Source organism: Bidens hawaiensis, unplaced genomic scaffold (genome assembly GCF_021521415.1).
Source record: "Bidens hawaiensis isolate Kalapana, Puna unplaced genomic scaffold, B.hawaiensis_p1.1 tig00034181_1, whole genome shotgun sequence".
NCBI lineage: Eukaryota > Viridiplantae > Streptophyta > Magnoliopsida > Asterales > Asteraceae > Bidens > Bidens hawaiensis.
In genome coordinates this window covers 65,704-85,768 of record NW_027505309.1, presented here as the reverse complement: position 1 = coordinate 85,768, position 20,065 = coordinate 65,704, and the positions used below count along the sequence as shown (strand labels likewise).

The 20,065-nt window shown below is 34.1% G+C and overlaps 3 protein-coding genes across 3 annotated transcripts; 1 reads left to right on the top strand and 2 right to left on the bottom strand.

The window, feature by feature from the left end:
- Window positions 1–110: 110 nt before the first annotated feature.
- Window positions 111–4,117, bottom strand: LOC143612259 (formate--tetrahydrofolate ligase). The gene is made up of 5 exons (XM_077086286.1): window positions 3,832–4,117; window positions 2,828–2,977; window positions 1,365–2,540; window positions 1,136–1,282; window positions 111–575 (listed from the first exon to the last, which is right to left on the bottom strand). Exons 1-5 carry the CDS (start codon window positions 3,979–3,981, stop codon window positions 300–302), a joined length of 1,899 nt encoding a protein of 632 aa, XP_076942401.1. The 5' UTR covers window positions 3,982–4,117; the 3' UTR covers window positions 111–299.
- A 9,404-nt stretch (window positions 4,118–13,521) lies between these two features.
- LOC143612255 (E3 ubiquitin-protein ligase SINAT2-like) lies at window positions 13,522–14,693 on the top strand. The gene is made up of 2 exons (XM_077086283.1): window positions 13,522–13,757; window positions 13,837–14,693. The coding sequence occupies exons 1-2, from the start codon at window positions 13,572–13,574 to the stop codon at window positions 14,545–14,547; spliced, it is 897 nt and encodes a 298-aa protein (XP_076942398.1). The 5' UTR covers window positions 13,522–13,571; the 3' UTR covers window positions 14,548–14,693.
- A 303-nt stretch (window positions 14,694–14,996) lies between these two features.
- On the bottom strand, window positions 14,997–18,989 carry LOC143612263 (casein kinase 1-like protein HD16). The gene is made up of 14 exons (XM_077086288.1): window positions 18,660–18,989; window positions 17,710–17,912; window positions 17,540–17,609; window positions 17,370–17,425; window positions 17,228–17,299; window positions 17,052–17,146; window positions 16,899–16,965; window positions 16,679–16,808; window positions 16,385–16,603; window positions 16,162–16,304; window positions 15,810–16,075; window positions 15,576–15,733; window positions 15,306–15,494; window positions 14,997–15,211 (listed from the first exon to the last, which is right to left on the bottom strand). Exons 1-14 carry the CDS (start codon window positions 18,882–18,884, stop codon window positions 15,152–15,154), a joined length of 1,953 nt encoding a protein of 650 aa, XP_076942403.1. The 5' UTR covers window positions 18,885–18,989; the 3' UTR covers window positions 14,997–15,151.
- Between the last annotated feature and the right edge of the window lie 1,076 nt (window positions 18,990–20,065).

The window sequence follows — 20,065 nt, the reverse complement described above, 5'->3', positions numbered from 1 at the left end:
GAATCTTTGTTCAATTCAAACACGACCTGTTTAAATGAACGTGTCCATGAGCCCGAAAGTGACCCGGCCCGTTTACAACTTCAAAATTTTGATCTTTCGAATAATTTATTACCATGTTTGAGTTGATTATTTCTTTGGTTACAATTTCAAAGGCAATGTGCAAGCCAAAAACATTCATTATTCATCTAATACACAACAAACCAAGCACAAGAACTCAAATATCTTCAAACTTCACAACTTGGAATATCAAAGAAACTTCAACCAACCAAACCCCCGAACCACATTCTTCATACACAGGCTTAAGAAAGCCCTTTGACCCGTCCGGTCTCAGTGTCTAGATCAATGTCATAGAAGCACGGTCGTGTAGGAAGCCCAGGCATTGTGCTCATTGTCCCAACCAACGGGTATATAAATCCAGCACCAATGCTTCCTCTAACGTCCCGAATTGGCAACACGAACCCTGATGGGGCCCCCTTTGCCGATGCATTATCGGAAAACGAGTATTGTGTTTTTGCCATGCATATTGGCAAACCCGAAAAGCCTTGTTTGGTATACATCTCAATCTGTTTTTCCGCCTTCAAAAAAGAAAATAATAATAATAATCGTTAATAATGATATATGGCGCGTATTTGAGTAGAGTTTAGTTGGATTATAAATTATAGAGTGAGTTACACTTTGTGTGTTTTAACTATAGGTCAGCTTGCAGGTTGTGTTCTATAACATGTTAACACAAAAATCGGATTATTATTTTACATGTTTAAAAATGATGATAAGAATGTGAAAAGGTATGTATATTACTTAATCAGACAAATGAAAATAGATAAATTATAAAAAGTATATATATATATATATATTTGTAAAAATAAATAAGTTGACTAATTACTTTTTAACTTTTAAAAAAAATATAACATAAAAGTGATTAAAGAGAGTAAAAGATATAAAAATATATATATATAGAAAGTTGTAGGGGTAAAATTGTCATTTTATAAAAAGTTAATAGAAAATCTAACTTCTGTTAATGTGCTACAAATTTTCAAATAAATGATGTTTATTTGTAAAAACTGAAGTTAAAGCACACAACCTGCAAAGTGCAAGCTGATAAAAACACAAATAATAAGTTACTCTAAATTGATACCTGTTCTGAGTATTCAACACCACTAGCACCATATGATCTTGCAATGGCTTCTATCTTCTCTTTAATACTTATATCCAAAGGATACAAAAACTTCAAAGGTTGTGTTGCATTTTCACAAGCTTTTTGGACCGCGATTCCAAGGTCAACCTAGGAACAAAATGGACAATTTATAGCAAGTTAACAACACAATGATATTAACATTTGAGTGTAAGATAATAATATAACTAACCGCTCCTTTTCCACCATGAGCATGATGAGTGCAAAGAACAGCATCAAATGCACCGGCTGCAAGTGCAGCATTCTTAACAGCAGCAATTTCTGCATCAGTATCAGTTGAAAACTTATTAACCGCCACAACAACATTCACACCATACGCCTTTGTGTTCTGAATGTGTCGGGCCAGGTTCACGCACCCTGCTTCCACAAGGCCCACGTTTTCAGTAACATAAGCCCGGTCAAGTGGCTTGCCAGCTGTCACCAGTGGGCCACCACCATGCATCTTTAAAGCCCGAATAGTTGCTACAATAATCGCACATTGCGGTTTCAAACCACTATACCGACATTTAATGTTCATAAACTTTTCAGTTCCTATATCAGAACCGAACCCTGCTTCGGTAACAACGTACCCACCTGGCCCCACTAGCTTTAACGCAATCTTGTCAGCTACTATTGACGAGTTCCCGTGAGCTATGTTGGCAAACGGGCCCGCGTGGACAAGGACTGGGGTGCCTTCAAGGGTCTGCATCAGGGTTGGGTGGATGGCGTCTTTCATGAGAACGGTTAAGGCCCCACCGAGCCCGAGATCGTCAGCGGTCACGGGCTCGCCTCGTTTACTGTTCCCGATCACCATTTTCCCGAGACGTTCACGCATGTCGGATAAAGATGTAGTGAGGGCCAAAACTGCCATTATTTCACTAGCAACCGATATGTCAAAGCCCGTTTCTCGCACCATTCCCTTCTCATCCGGGCCTTGGCCCACAGTTATTTTCCTCAAGAACCGGTCGTTTACGTCCATGACCCGCCTCCAAGTGATGCTGTCCGGGTCAATGTCGAGTCTAGCAAACTTGTTGACTTCTTCCGGGGTCAAATCCTCGGGTCTTGTTTTGGTGATATTGAGCTTTTTTAAGCGTCTAAACATGATGTCGTTGAACTCCCGGTTACCTTCTTTGTTTGGTGGACATAATCGGTTAAGCAGGGCAGTGTCTTTTTGTGTGTTTTCATGGAAGATTCGGGTGTCGATGGCAGCGGCTAGAAGGTTGTTTGCAGCGGTGATTGCGTGGATGTCACCGGTCAAATGAAGATTGAACTCATCCATTGGGATGACTTGACTATAACCGCCACCGGCTGCACCGCCTTTGATCCCAAATGTGGGCCCTTGTGATGGTTGTCTAAGGGTGGTGACAACCTAAGAACATAGGTGACAGTCAAGAATGTGATCATGAAAACATTTAAAAGAAACTTACAACATAACAACTGAAATTGCTAGTATGTTTATGGTTCAAGAAATATGATCAAATCTTTAAAGAATGATAATGAAAGGCAAATAAAAACACTATATAACAAAAAAAGAGTCAAAATCAAGTAAAAATGTTATTTTTATCAAGAAAGCTACAAAATTTCAAAATAAAGTAAAAATGTTATCTTTTTATCAAGAAAAGCTCCAAAAAGGTCAAAATAATGTAAAAATGTTACCTTTTTATCAAGAAAAGCTCCCAAAGCTTGACAAAGACCAACAGTAGTAGTAGATTTGCCTTCTCCAAGAGGAGTTGGAGTGATACCTCCAACAACAACATAGTATCCATCTTGTCTGTCTTTAAGTTCATCAAACACAGACAGTAAAACCTATATTTTCACATACCCAAATCAGCAAAGACAAAGAATCTTAAAACAAATTACATGTCTGCATCATCACAGACAACCAAATCTAGAACTTACACACACCCAAATCATTAAATCAACCACCCAATACATCAGTCCAGAAAAAGATCAGTACTTTGACTTTTGATTATAAATGAAACCTAGTACTACCCTCAAATAACAAACCTAAAATTTGAAGTTTAGAAAAGAAAGATGCCACTTTGGAATTCAAAGGAGTATTGCATTTAGTCACACAGTCTCTGTAAATATTTATTGTTTGACTTTTATCTTGAATTCTAAAATTTTCACATGCCCAGATCAGCAAGAGTTGCAAGACAAAGAATCTTATAAAAATCACATGCCTACATCATCACTGACAACAAAATCTTGAATTTACACATACCCAAATCATTAAATCAATCATACAATACCTCAGTCCAAGAATAGATCAGTACTTTGACTCTTGATAATAAATAAAACTTAGTATATTCCAGATGGAGAATTTATACCACTTACTTGATTCCAAACAATAATTCTAAAATTTTAAGTTTAGTAAAGAAAGATACCACTTTGACACTAATCAATAATCACATATTCAAATCACAACATCAATCACAAAATGACAAAACCCCAGTATACATCTACTGTTTGACTTCTATCTTGAAACCTAATGCTGCATCCAAGATTATCAAGAACCCAATTTGGATTCCAATTAATTTAACAAAAAGATTGCATCTTTCTAAATCTTTAGATCAATCCCATCAACACCCAAATTTCTTTAAATCAAAATCACTAACAAAACAAGATTAAAATAATATTCAACTGCAAAAAGCTGATACCTTTGCTTTGTATTTACCATAAAGATCATAATGATCAGGACTAAGATGAAGATCCTTAGCAATCTCAGAAATATGCAGAGGAACAACAGAGTTTGCAATATCTATATCTGCTGGAACAGGAGACACCACTTGCAGTTTTCTTGAAGTCATTTCTTTTTTTCTTGAATAACAAGATAAATCCACAAAGATGTTGGATTTTTAATGGGATTTAAGTCACCAATCTGATCTGGTGTTTATGTCTGTGAATAAGATGATGATGAACATAGAAGTGTGGACCTTATCTGTGAGTGGTGGTTTAGTTAGTCTAAAATCAGTGAATCAGTGAGTTAGTGGAGCCCTAGCATGACGCCAAATTGCCTGTGAAAAATCTATCAATTTACCATGTTATATTGTTTTATAATGATTTGAATTTATTTGGGGTGCATGTGACAAATTGCCAGAGAGAAAAGATCAAATAGCACGTGAGATTTCATTTTCCCAAAATAGCCCATCAAACTCAACGTCCTCGTGAGTTTTTGAGATTCCCCGTGGGTTTTCGTGGACGAATAATAATCTGCCATGTGTTTTCCATTTCCACCTACCACGCTATTATTCATCCCAAATCTGTCTGAAGCGTGATTTTTGTCATCAAATTTAACATAAAGAAAACCAACTGTAACGTGATGTTTCAAGCTGTTTTCATTGGCAACGTGAGTTTTCAAAATCATGGTTTTTAAAGTTTTTTTGAAATTCATCTCCAAAAATGAATTTCAACGTCGGAGATGAATTTTGAATAAAGATCATTTTCTTCTTCTTTTGTAATGTGGACGTTAGTTTTATGTTGAAAACCATTGTCAAAGTTGGAATTCTTATTAATTCCATGTTCAAAGACATTTTGAGGAGAAAAATCTTATACGGACCCCATCCACCTACCCCATCCAATAATTGATTTGCAACATATTTTGGGAAATAATTTAACGCTAAACATATAAATCGGGTAATATTTAACGTAAAAAAATATTTTTGGGCCAAATTGTAACGTACAACATATATTTGGTTAAAAATTTATCGGTCCTGCCATAATTCATATTTAAAATCTTTTATTTTAAATACACAACAATTTTTTCCTAAACTTGCCTAAACTTATTACAATGTCAAAACCGATCTTCAACGATCCAGAAACACACCTTCTCCCTAATGTTGATAAGTTCGACGACATCGAAACCTTCATACACGTTTTCGAAGATATGCACGTCGAAGAAAAGAAGGTTTTGCCCCCACCCGAAGTCATGGAAACAACAGATGATCCCTTTGCCATATGGGATGGTGATGACTTTGACATAGATGCAGCTTGGGAGGAAGCATTTAGTGTCCGGAAAATCACGATGTATGTCTCCTTTCCAACCCGTGAGATTATGTTTTCATCATAAAACGAACCCAAGAAACCCGGACCCATATCCACAACTTCAATCGAATCACCTCGCTTAAACTTCATTCTTCAAGATGATATAACCCAGATTTTTATTGGTTTATGAGAAAATGAAATGACATGAAATGAAAATAATCAACACGTTATAAGTAATGTATGAACAAAAGTTTAAAGACCAATGAAAAACATATTCGCAGTTGAATTGTAATAAAAAATCATCTTCGAGGTTGAAATTCATTTGAAATTCATCTTTGGAGATGAATTTCAATAAAACTTAAAAATCATCTTATTTGAAAACTCACGTTGCCGATAAAAACAACTTGAAACATCACGTTACAGTTGTTTTTCTTCAGGTTATATTTGATGACAAAAATCACGCTTCAGACAGATTTGAGATGAATAATAGCGTGGTAGGTGGAAATGAAAAACACATGGCAGATTATTATGAATCCACGAAAACCCACGGGGAATCTCAAAAACTCACGAGGACGTTGGATTTGGTGGGCTATTTTGGAAAAATGAAATCTCACGGGCTATTTGGTCTTTTCTCTCTCATCAAAAAGGCTATTTAAGTAATTTTCCCTTTTTAATATTATAAAGCATATTAATATATATATTAAAAAGAAGATTTAACTCCACTCACAACATTACTATTCATTTTACTATTTATTATTTTAATATTTTATTAAGTACAACATTACTATTCATTTTACTATTTATTATTTTAATATTTTATTAATTATTATAACTATTAAACCACTAATTATAATTTCATAAAAAAATAATGTTTTTAGTTTCTTTATTTTTTTTCAATTAACTGAAATATTTAATAAACTATATTTTCAAACACAAAACTTTGGCAAGTGTCGGCTTACATGTTTAACTTGTCGGTTAAACGATTTTCTTATTTTATATAGTTCATATTTACAATGACCGAAACTTTTTTCATGATTTAAAATTATCCCATCGTCGCACGGTTTTATATCCACGATTCAATGTTTGATACCTCACATTTATAATATTTTTTGTTGGCTCACAATTATATGATTACGAATTTGTTTTGGTAACACTGATATTAACCGAATTTGTATGGGTCTGCAGCTGTAATGTACCATTTTTTTTACATGCGATAATTTGTGGTATTTTGGCATTGGCATGTTTATTTCTTTTGTTTAGTTTCAATGTCATACTTGATATAGACTGACTCAACGTCAACTTGCAGCGAGTTTATAATTTAACGTTTTTAGTTATGTTTTTTTGTTCGGTTTAACGATCCCGCCGCGAAGCGTGGGGTCCTAAAAACTAGTTAAACTACTAAAAGTTGTTTGTTATATTAGTAGTGGGTTATTTTTTATAAGCATCAAATCATCATTTTTTTTTGTATTTATTTTTAGAAAAATTATAAAGATGGTCATTTGATCATTTTACCTTGCAAAAATGAACATTAGCATCTAATATTACCTAAAAGGGTGTTTGAAAATTGGGATTCCTTATTTTTACCTCCTTATAACTTATCTAAGCTATAAGTTATAAGTTTATCAAACAATCTTAAACACATTTTATAACTTTTCAATATAAGTTATAAGTCATAAGTTGATTAAAAATAAGCAATCCCAAACACCCTCTATTTGCAAGCCACCTGAGAGAGAACTTTACCAAATATCTTGCCTCATCTTCTAATTATTTTTTTCCTAAATATGTTGTAATTATATATGTATATATATATTACAATTTCAAAGGTCGGTGACTCATTTTTATGCATTATAGTTGTACATCTTGCATGAGGTGTTGTAGGGTTCAATTTGGGGGGTTTGTTCTGGCGTGATTGCAGGTTTCGTTTGAGATATTTGAGGCGGTGGGACTCAAATTAGGATTTCATCACGGCGTGTGGATTTATACAATTCAGTGATGGCGATGATGATTAAAATCAGTCGCTTGATATTATGAGGACTTCATTCAGGTGTATGATTTTTAAAAGAAATCTGATAACTTAGGGTTTACGCAGGTCTATTATTCACTCAACTTAATTAGGATCTTTATCTGAGTTCTAGGTTTTGTTTGTGTTAACATGCAAAGATGGAAACCATTCGTTCAATTTCCACCGTGAAGGACTGAGTTTTTTTATTTGTTTTTTGGTGAACTTTTTGTCTTTGCTTAGTTTGTATTAGATGACCTGGTAGACTACATGAGCTTTCAGACCTGCATTTTTTTGAAGAAAATTATGTCTTAAAACGAATTTAGGTGTCATCATTGTTGTCTTTTCTTTTTAAAGCTATAACTAGCAACATTGTTGTCAAAACGTTTATTGCTACAGATTTTAATGACTTTGCTAAGATGTAATCAGTTTAGGTGTTATGCATTATCGTTTATACACGCGTAACATGTGCACTTTAATTATAAGTTAAGGTTAAGGGTTACTGTTAATAATCTCTTTTTAGTGTTTTGCTGTAAAACCCTACTATAAATTCCATAGTGATTGTTGCTTTTTGTACTTTAGTTGCATTTTTATTTCAAAACCTATATAAGTTATAATTATTTCATTTGATTCACAAAGTCATTTGGTATTGGAGGAATACCTACACTTCTGCAGCTGCAAGTAAAAATAGATGCCTTTCATATATGTTAATAGAATCTTTCAAACCGCACCAACTCCTCCCGTGACATCCACCCATACAGCAGCCATGTCACAACCACTCAACCAAAGTCCAAAAACGCCTTTAGCAAAACAATGAAAAAGGCATCGGAGGCAGTCACCATGTACACAATACATTGCCCAATTGAAAGTTGTCTAAAGAATATTTGATTTCTTATTCATCGTATGTGAAAACGTAAAACGAGTTTACTTCATGCCACGGTATCAAATATCTTTCACGGTTTTATATCAACCATCTTTCATGGTTTTATGCGAAAGTACTAGTTATTAATAATTTTGTAGAAAAAGTAAATTTATATAAAAATAATTTATGAATTCTTTATAAATCTCCATTCAGTAAACAAGAAAATAATATTTTGGTAAGTTAAGTATTTTAATTGTCTTAAAGTAAACAAGAAAATAAGTATTTTGGTAAGTTTAGTATTTAATTATCTCAAATTTTATATATAAAAAGGTTTACAATTTATCACCTATTCATATGTTATGTTTATTATCTATTTAATTGTTAAAACATTTCAGTTAAAAATGCGCCCCCCTTCTTCATCAATGAGCGTGTCATACTATAACAAGCCGCCACCAAAACATATATAATGAAGAGTAAGTGTGTAAATCATTTTTTTAACAAAAGTTTATTATTTGTTGTATATTTATTAATTGGTTTTAACTATTTTTTTTAAATATTGTACTAATTTAACTAAATAATGTTAATGATCCCTAGCTCAAGTGATTAAGGTGACACCCAAATACTTCAATTTAAAAAAATGTATTTAGTTAAAGTCTCATATATAACAAACAAAATTAGGGTGTACGTTTCAGGTTGGGCATAAGAGTTTTCTCATTTATGGTGGGTTTTCTTTTAAGATTGGTCTCCGATACTCGGGGAATGAATATGAGCATGTTGGCCAGTGGCTCGTCATTAATTCAAATTAACCGTTCAAAAAATAATAATTAAATAATTCTTGAATTTTCTAAAAAGGTTCTAAAATTGTTTGCATTATTTAAACTTTTTAAAATTTTTAATACTTTTAAAATGTTCAAAAAAAAATTAGTTGCATTATTTAAAAGTTTTATTTTGTTTTATTTTAATTTTTGGTCAATTTTTCTTTTTTATTTTTGAAAAAGAAATATAATTTTTCATTTTCTTTAAAATGGCGAGAAAGCACCTTTTTCAACGAGAAAAGACCATATTTTCTCGATGACTCATTAAGAATCATATTATTGTCGTTTTCTTTTAAATTTCGGCAAGAATTTGATATTTTTTTTCTCGCCATGTCAGCGAGCAATGAACATTTGGAGGCCTTCTATTGGTCAAATAAAATTGTATCTTTATTTTTTTCATGTTTATTTTTGTGAAAAGTGGTGGTCAAATATACTTATTGATAACTTTCCCTTTATTTTTTATTGTAAAGTTAGTACAAGTTTAAAAAGCTTTTGAATTTTGTATTATTTAATTATCAAGTTTTAAAAAAGTTAATACAAGTTTAGAAAACTTGAGTTCTTGAATAACTCTTAAAAGATTTAACTTGTTATAGTATGCTTGAGTGACCAAATATAAATTTAGACAATAACACTTATAAAAAGTTGTCGTGACGTCAACTTATTCGTAAATTAAAGATGCACTTAGGTTTTCTTTGTGTCCCCGTGCATTTGTATCAAGTTGGTTACGTTTCTAATTATTACTTATTTTTTTTAAGATTGGACGCTTGAACTACTATCTGTGTGTATTTTTTTATAGGTCAATATATTAAAAAACGAGAAGATGACACTCACGAAAAGCAAGACCCATTAAGTACAAAGCGAAATAAGAAAAACTAAACCATGAGTACCTTATTTTCAACTTAATACACAACTGTTTTTTCAAAGCAATACACTATATGCTTTTGAATGATGCAACAAAATATTTTTATATTTTTAGGATTAGGGCCTTCTAATAATAATCCGTATAATATGATGACATCCACATACTGCCTGTGTATAATATGTTTTGGCCATTTGTTTTGTCGTCTTAGTAATTTGCTTACACAAGCATATAATGTTCTATCTAGTCACTACCCTAAATAAAAATATAATAAATAACTAATGTCGTTCAAAAAAATAATAAATATAACAAATATTAGGGAAAATGGCTCTTGTTCTGGCCCATGTTTAGTGGACCTTTTCTATTTTAGTGTGGCCCATTATGTTTAGGCCTTGAAGACAACCCACATTATTGGAACTTGGAAGGCTCCTCACCTCCACCAAGGCACCAACTATGAATCTCTGGTTTGCGCAACGTCCACCGAGGAGCTCTGGTAGAGCTTTTATAAAAAAACAAACACCACCTTACTATATTATACATCAACGAGACTCAAAATATAATTCTGTTACTTACAGTTAAGTTCGGTTGGTTTGATATAAAAATTATAATTTATTTCTGCAACTTTTAATGGAAAAACAAAATGTCAAAAGGACATCAAAACAATGTTGGAGCATTCTTTTAAAACGAAACGTGTACACTATACCAAAATATTCACAAAATAAAACAATTCATAGTTTGTCTTCATATGAATTATGTTTGTGTTTTCTTTTGTACATGGTAAGTGGCAAATGAAACATTTAACATTTTAATAGACAAACTTCGCATTCTATCCAACCCACTCGATATCAGTAGTGCTGATTTTATAGAAATTTTGGGTTCTAGTTTATTTGGTTCGATCAGGTTTCTACCCGATAAATACCCCTAACTTATAAAAATTTTAAGATATTAAAAAAATTATGAAATTATATAAAAAGATTAAAGAGACAATTGTCATTTAATGTTATTTATTTTCTAAACTTTGATAAATTTACAAACACGACAATACCAAAAAGTAAAATATATTCAACATTTTATAATATAAACTAAACACATAACAAATTCCAATTTGAATTCTTTAATTCTAAACTTTCTTATTTTATTTCTTTTAAACACTCTACAAACTAAAACACGGACCCCTATTATCTATATCTCTCCTAAACATTTACTTAAACTTTAAGCAATGTGCTTTATAATTTACAAAAAAAAAGGGTGTATGATCATACATAACTATAGCTTGAAAACGAAGATAAGATATTAATGAGTATTCCATGGTCGTAAAGACCAAACATTCAAAATTATCATATGGTATTATGGACCATAATTTGAATAAAAGATTCAATTGGCTATAAGTTGATTGCCTTTTTTTAAAAAAAAACTTAAAACATATATATTTTATAAGAATTGCTATAATCACGTAATATTTTATTTCGAATGAACATGTCATACTATAAAGCAAATATATGAGTATAAAGAATACATTCGGTAAAAATTTTTTTATGGCTTTGTACCATTTTTAAAGACGTGATTATAATGATAACGCATTTCATCATTATAAGTATAAATTATAATATAACACTAGTTATTATTGTATAACCATAAATAACAGTAGCTTGAAAATGAAGTTAAGATGTTAATGAGGGTTTATTAGTTTCGACAACCAAATATTCAGAATTATCATATGCACCATACTACAACAAAAACGCATATCTTATAAAATCTCACCAATAACAAAGCTGTTAATCCAATATAATTAAATCGTGCATGTTTCCTAGAGGATAAAGAGATTGCATATATACCATTGTATGTGCAGAAAATTCAATGAGTTAAGAGTTGTTTTTATTTTTCAATGAAAAATTCAAACACAAGTGCATTTTGTAAGAAAAAACATGATAATCGTGTAGTATTCTCCTTTGCAGAAAATGGCATACTGTAAAGCAAATATACGATCATAGTGAAAATATACAAAACGATTTCTTATATTTTTATGACTTTGCATTAGTTTTAAAGACATTAATAATAGTATATATTATCACTATAAATGCAAATATTATATATCACATAGTTATTATCTTAAAAATATATTATAAACAAACTTATTGTGATCATCTTTTATTTTAATAAAAAAATTGATTGTAACGTAACAACTCGTGAACAAAAAACAACCACTAGCTTAGTCTAGTAGTAAAGGTGTATGGTCTTCAACCAAAATGTTGTGGATTCTAATCTCACTTGAGATATGATGAAATTATTTTGTCAATGATCTCTAATCCAATTGGTTAGAGTATGACACCCAAATACTTCCAATTTAAAGGGGATGTATTAGGTTAAAGTCCGCTTGAGACAAACAAAATTATGGGCTCAAGTTGGATAAGGGGGTTTTTCACCTATTGTTGGTTTCCTTCTAAAGATGGAATGAAGATGATCGGGTGGATCAGTGGCTTATCAATGATCTGAATTGACCGTTAAAAAAACTCGTGCACAATGAAAACACATAGGTTATTCCCACACCACATAGGTTATTTGGACACCATAGGTGCAAAATTTTGTCATTTTTTATCGGATAGTTTCAAGTGTTTGAAACCTATATGACTCGTATAGTGTCTATACAACCCGTATAGATTCAAAAAGCTGGCATCATGTTCTCTCCGTACATTAGTCAGTCATGTGAAAACTATACGACTCGTATATCCCCTATACAAATCACACAGAGTTATTAACATACCAGGGGTGGTGTTTGAATATGACGAGCGAATGAAAATCCAAACAAAATTAAATTCAAAAGAAGACAAAAGCAAACGACCAGCTGATATTCTTGTGTTCGGGTGGGCAGGGGGGAAACACGCCTGTGTGGATCTTACATGAGTGTCTCCTCTTGTTGGGCTCAGGGACCGTGGGTTTGTTGTGGGTCAGGCTGCGTTGAAGGCTGAATCGGGCAAAGTTGTTAAACACGAGAAAGCTTGTTTAGATAATCAACATGTCTTTCTACCATTTGCCTTTGATACGTTTGGTTTTCTGACTCCAGAGGCTGTGAAATTTTTGAGTAGGGTTTAGCGCGTCGTACACGGAACCTCTTCAGCTTCTAGGTCCCAAAGCTTCGTTTTTAGCATGATTGACTTTGCTATTCAAAAGGGGTTGCGGCGCAGCTAGTTGCCCGTTTGCCTGTCACTTTATTGTAATCGTTTTATAGTAAATTATATAAAGAAATTAAGACTCCATTTTTATCAAAAAAAAAGTAAAAAAAAAATAAAAATCTTAGCTGTTAAACACAAATCATAAATCCCAATATTTATTTCCATTTCAACCGTCCCACAATCTTAAATTGAATGAAACCTGGGATTTCAAATCTTGTTCTGACCCATTTCATCAAAACCCTAACTTTTTAATGGGTTTCTTCAATTCGGCTTCTGGGTATTAAATCCCATCTGGGTTTTGCTGTTCTTGGCAGTTCTTGCTTCTTTAACTATCTTTATCAATCTTTTTTTATCTGGGTATGTTTAATTTGATGTGGGTTTGTTGTTTCAAGAACTGAAACTGCTAAAAATGTGATCTTTTTATGGTTTTGATTAGAATTTTGGGTTTTTTTAAGGTTAAATAGTTTAAAGATTGATGTTGTCAAGTGGGTTTTGTTTTAGATTAAGGTTTTGTGTTGAATAGATTGTTAAAAATTAAAACTTGCTGCATTTTTATATGATAGTCAATCTAGGCATATGTTTTTCAATTTTAATACCATATGTGTAGATTTGTTTATGAAATTAAAAAAAATTATATCGCGAATGTGATGATGATTTTGGTTTAATTGCAACCCTTCAGGACCGAAACGAAGTGCATCCGATAACAAAAGTATGGCTCCTGGAGGTAATATTTATGAAGATGATGCCACTGAATCATGTGCTGATTCTGGTAACAAAATCAGCCTTAGATTATGCGGTCCTGCTGGTGGTCGGCTCGGGATGGCATCAAACAGTGGTGTTCAGGAGTTACTCAAGTGTCCCGTGTGTGTAACCGTGATGTGCCCACCGATTCATCAGGTATACGTGTTGTTATAACTTATAAGTTTATAACCAATTGTGTATGAAATAATGTTATAACTAATATTGTTTTATGCAGTGTCCAAATGGCCACACGATATGTGTCATGTGCAAAACGAAAGTGCAAAACGTTTGCCTGATGTGTCGGGAAGAGCTCGGAAACATAAGGTGTTTGGCGTTGGAGAAAGTTGCGGAGTCGATCGAGTTGCCTTGCAAGTACCAATGTTACGGGTGCCAAGATATTTTACCGTATCATAACCGAATGAGGCACGAGAAGAATTGCAAGCACCGGGGGTATAACTGTCCTTACGCAGGTGTGGAATGCCCCGTCACCCGTGACATCCCGTTCATCGTTTCACATCTGAAAACCGATCATAATGTCGATATGCATGACGGTTCTAGTTTCAATCACCGTTATGTGAAACCCAATCCTCATGAAATCGAAAATGCTACTTGGATGTTAACTGTCTTTAACTGTTTCGGGTACCAGTTCTGCTTGCATTTTGAAGCGTTTCATCTCGGGAATGCACCTGTTTACATGGCGTTTTTGCGGTTCATGGGTGATGAAAATGATGCAAATAAGTTTAGTTATAGTCTCGAGGTTGGAGGTAGCGGGAGGAAAATGAAATGGCAAGGGGTCCCGAGGAGCATTCGTGACAGTCATAAAACAGTTCGTGACAGTCTTGATGGGTTGATTATTACAAGGAATGTGGCTTTGTTTTTCTCGGGTGGAGATAGGCGAGAGCTGAAGCTGAAAGTATCGGGCCGGATATGGAAAGAACAGTGTTAGAAGTTGGAGTTTGAAACAAGAACAAGTGGTTTGTATGCAACAAATTTACATTACTATGTGATCTTTGGTGTAGACAAATCACTAAAGGGAAATGTTTAGTTTAATATAGGGAATATTTTTGCATTTGATATGAGAGTTTATTACTAGGTTTATTTTGCACATGAGTGGTCTAGTAAAATTTTCAAATCTCCAGGGATATAAATGGAATTTATTCTCTATTGTTACTGAGATATAATACATCTTGTTATACTCTTATCAAGATATAAGTTTTAGTATTAGGCTCCCAAATGTTAACATAACTAAAACTTATCTGTGAGCTAGATAACATTTCTACTTGGTCAAACATGTAGAATAATATTATTTCTGCTTATTTGTTAAAGATTAATTAATAACAAACATAAACATGTGGGGATAAAAACAGCAGGAACAGAAAACATTCCAGAAAGAAGTTACATAAAGATTCATATCTATATATATATATTTAATTATGTTTTACAAACAACAAACATCAGACTGACTTAAATCCTCAAATCATTTCTTACAAAATAGTCACTAAAAAGACAGATTACAACCAACACATTATCCAACCACGTCCATGATTTTATCATGACACGGTTCTTCCATAGCAAACACAAGCGAGATACAAGTTCTTCGCCCACTTCTCCTGCAAATTTCAAAACCACAACACACGTAACGAATCAGAAGGCGCATCTATTTTGACTTTTTTACCAAACTCACAAAGAAACAAAATAACTGACCTTAACATGTGTGCTTGGAAACTGTGATGTGCGCAAAGTTTCTTGCGTTTCATCACCAGGCTTGCGACGGGGCACACTCAAAATAAGCGCGGTTTGATCCCACGTGGCGGCAGTTGATGTGATACGGTACCCGTTATCCCACCGCCTGTGTATACCCTCACTTGGGTAAAGAAAATCAAGTTCCACCACCTACAAAACACAACCCATCACTCACAGACATATTGCAAAAATTGTTTAAAAAAAAAACGTGTGCAAGTAATCGAACATCACCTGATCACTAAATCCAGCATTGCGAGACATTACAATACCCCAACGGGTCTTGGCTGTCGCCATGGAGGTCACATGAAACCCTTCCCTCCATTTTTTATTAATCCACTTGAACGGGAACGAGTCACTAACTTTGTAAGACTGTTGAGAGTACGGGGTCCCTGCATAGATCAGTTATTACAAGTTATAGGTTATAACTAACTGAGTGACGAACTTTAAAAGTTTTGGTGAACGAACCTTTAGACATCACGACAAGAGAGCTTCCATTATTAGCACCAGCAATGGAACTGATATAATAGTTCTTCTCCCATTGTTCCATAATCCATTCCTTGTGTAAGAAAAAAGGTGACAGCTCGTAAACTTGGCTAGTAAAACCGGTCCCAGCATCCATTATTAGGGCCCACAAGTTGGAACAAGATGCAACAGAACTTATAAGTAAACCATCCGCGTTTCCTCTTTCAACGTGCTGGCTTAATCTTGCATCTGCAACATTGTAATGATACCTAATGCAGATAAACAAAGATATTATTACTTTATAAGAGATCGTGTAGTTATATAAGTTTTGTACAATGGATGCAAAATAATAAACCTCTGTTTCATTGGTAGCCTCGCATTATAAATTGAAATCCACTGTGTTGCAGGAACGCCCATACGGATTTTCTTTGTGGGTTGACCTTCATCTTCCTCATCAAGATTCAATCTTCCCCGTTTTTGACCAACTTGAAATATAATCTAACATTATACAAAGTACACAATTAGAATACTGGATATAACAAAAATGAAAATATAACAGTATTAATGATATTTATTACCTTTTGAGCACCATCTGTGTTTATTGGCCTAATGGCAAGATTGGGACCGATCAGTCCCTCAAACAAAGAAATTAGCTTGGAATAATTAGGTTCTTCATCAAACTTCATATTCACAACTATCTCCAAAAATTGCCTTACGGGTGCAGGACAAAAACAGCACAACACTTCAGGAGATGTGCTCATTTTCTTCTTACAAACTAGAAATGATTTATTGTCACCCTGATAAACATAACCACATGTATATATAGTAAACAGCTGATAGAAGATGTTATCATATATAAAATAGATATATACCTGATACCCTTGCCATGGAAGCCTGCCACGGTGAAGGAATATGAGTGTATATGCAAGAGATTCAAGATCATCTCTTCTAGAAGCAGTCCTTCCTAAATGTGCATGCACACTAGCATATCTAACCGTACCCCTGAAATTAAATAAACATGAATATTGTGTGTGTTATATAAGTGAAACTTCATCAAAATTGTGTAACTGATAATAAGAATATGATATTCACCTGAACATGTCAGGTCGTTGATCATAATCAACATGTTGACCATTGCCGCTCTCTCGCCATTTTGTTGCTACATTTAATTTGACCGTGAAAACATTTAAAAATAATGATACTAAAAAAAGTTCAAATCTTTTAAAGTGAATTAAGATATCTTACCGAGTCCGAGGTCCACAAGAAATAGTTTCTTTTCTTGAGATGTTGATGGCTGGCCGAGTAAAAAGTTCTCTGGCTTTACATCTCCATGGACATAACTAAGAAACATAAATTATTTAACATAATGACATAACAAATCACTTATGGTATGTAATTCCAATTTGAAAAGTGGCACATACCCTCTTGCATGCATCTTGTCTAAGATTGACAAAGCCTCCACAGCTATACAAGATACCATTTCAGATGACATCCTGGAAATTTGACAAGTCAGCAAACCAAATACACGGGTTAAAGCAAAAATATGAAGGGGCAAGGACTCACGATTGCCCTGAAGAATTCCAAACGTCCCATAAACTAGGTCCAAGCATGTCCATGACCTGGATGAATGAAAAAGACATTAAGACAACATTTTTATAAACTTTATAATGCTTTTATAATGTTGCATCATTTTTTATAGTTCACAATGTGCAAAAGAAAGTTGACGATCATACCATTACATAGTACTCTCCTTGTTTTCCTTTATAGTGTACTTTAGGCACACCATGACTGCCACCTAGAGTGCTGTTTTGACCAAAAAGGACATCAATTACTTCCAACTTCAAACGAAAAATACATTTAACATGACTATGAATCTATAACAGATCAGAAAACAAACACATACTTGTAAACTTGCCACTCGTATGGAGGTCCATAACTGCAGCCTTTGCTGTTTCTATGCTCAAATTTAAGAGCTACCTCCGTAGCCCCGGGGCCTGATATCCGTTCAGTTCCACCAGAAACACGACGACCTACAAACACTTGACCAAATCCACCTTTCCCTAACTTCCTCTCAACCTTATACTGCGGTGATCCACCTACTTGAACCTGCAAAATCAACCAACCAATGATACATGATATTAAAAGATGTTCTAGTATTGTATAATTTGTATTCAACTGATCAATTGAAATATTCAAACAGATTTGGCAATAAAAACTCCACAAAATCCTTCTAAAACTTAACTTGTAAGGTCACGCTAGATCAACATTAAATAAAAACGTAACATACTAATCAAAGTATCTAGCTTTTAAAATATAACCAAACAGAAATGAAACAATTTTAACATTTCAAAATGACTTTTCTCTCAACGTTCCGATATTGATTCTATTATGAAGAAGTCGTATTCAAAATAACGCATTTTAGTACCATTCAGTTCCTCACGGATGCCAACCGAAAAACATAGGTGTCAGTATCATCATAATCAGCTTCGTTATTCGTTTAATTGTTTTCGGTTAAAGTAAAACACATCTCAATATTACTTTAACCTGACACAACTTTTATGTAATTAAACCACTGTTAACAAACCTTTTAAAATTCATAGTACACATCGGTACTTTCACAACTGATACCGGAGCATTAACTCGCAACTTTATGTTCGTAAGTCGTAACTTTCAGGTATGATATTATTGTAAACATTATTAAAAACTTAACTTAAATTCACATTAGATCATCATTAACTAGCATCAATTAAACATTTCAAGCAAATAACCAAAATTAAAACATTTTAAAATAATAATAATAATAATAATAATAAATAATAATAATAATAATAATAAGTAAGAAGACATTTATACCCTATCGGGAAACGGAGCAGTGTTGCCTTCTTCCTCCTGACCGGTAACCTTATTCGCACTCAACCCGCCACTCGCATCCGCCATCGTCTCAACCACCACCGCCGCCGCAGCTCTTGTCTTGACGCGACCACCTGGCAACCGATCCGGTCGCTTGTTAACCTTGGGCTTTTTATCGACTACAGGTGAAGCACGGGCACGGCGGACTCCACTGCGCAGCTCCGGCATTGTTTATCCATTAAATTGGCACATGAAATTGAAACCCTAGGTTGATTTGATTGAGTAATTGGAGGGTGGAATTGAAGGTTTTGATTGTGAATTTGGAATTTAATTTTAGGGTTTGGATAAGATGGATATAGATACAGGATTCTATATGTATCTATGTATGTATGTATATAAGTATATTGTGTTTTAGGTCAGAGAGACTCAAGGGGGTTGTTCTTCATTGTCAGAAAGATATTTTGGTTCCGTATAAATATTATTTATTATTATTATTATTATTATTATTTTTTCGAAATAACAAGTATCAGCTCCTGCTAAACCATTCGTTTCCTTCTGTGAAAGTCTTTACTAAAGACCATCAGATGGATTCTTAGGAAGCCATCTATTCTGCTAATACCGGTTCTATCATCTCCTTTCTTTGATTCTCAGTGAGGGGTATAAGTAGTCTAAACGCTCTTTCCAGCCTTTGGTTTGGCTAGGTACTACTAACTATCAGAAAGTTCGAAAAAAGACATTCTTTTAAAAAAGAGATCCGAAATATTCATAGGTCATATCAAAGATTTTCTTGCAGCGAGTGATTCTCCTAAGAGAAGGAGGACTTACCTTACACGAGTAGAGGAAAGTACGATGCTAGGCATGGAAGAGCTTTTTGTATGCCTTCAGAGAGAAAAGCCTTCACAGCGGAGGAGAAAGCAAGATAGAAAGCTTCCTCCGAAGCTTTCTATCTGAGTAGTCACTACGGCCTACCCTATCGCTGAGTCTTTGGAAGCGGTTTCACTCCTTTATAGGTCGGAACTCTGGAACCTAAAGACTTTCTCAATCAGACAGGATAGATGGCTTCGTGAGTGCGTCACGCACCTTTTTGTTTGTTTCGGAGCCGTTTTGGCGGGGCGTACTAAACCCACTACGTACCACACCACCGGGCGGCTTGCCTGAATGCCCAGTCTTTCTCTGCCGTCAACTCGACGTCGTCGTCACCTGCAAGATAAGGCCAAAAACTTGACTTTACTAACCAAGCGAGAAAAGCCCTTTCTATCTTCTTAGTCAAGCGCGCTAGCTGCAATCAAACTAAAGAGCACACTAGAAAAGAAAGGGCTTAGGCTTCGAAAGGCGCCGGCTACCTTCTTACTGACAGCACAGCTACGTGCTGGCACTCAATTAGTAGCGCTGGCACGTCACTTTACATT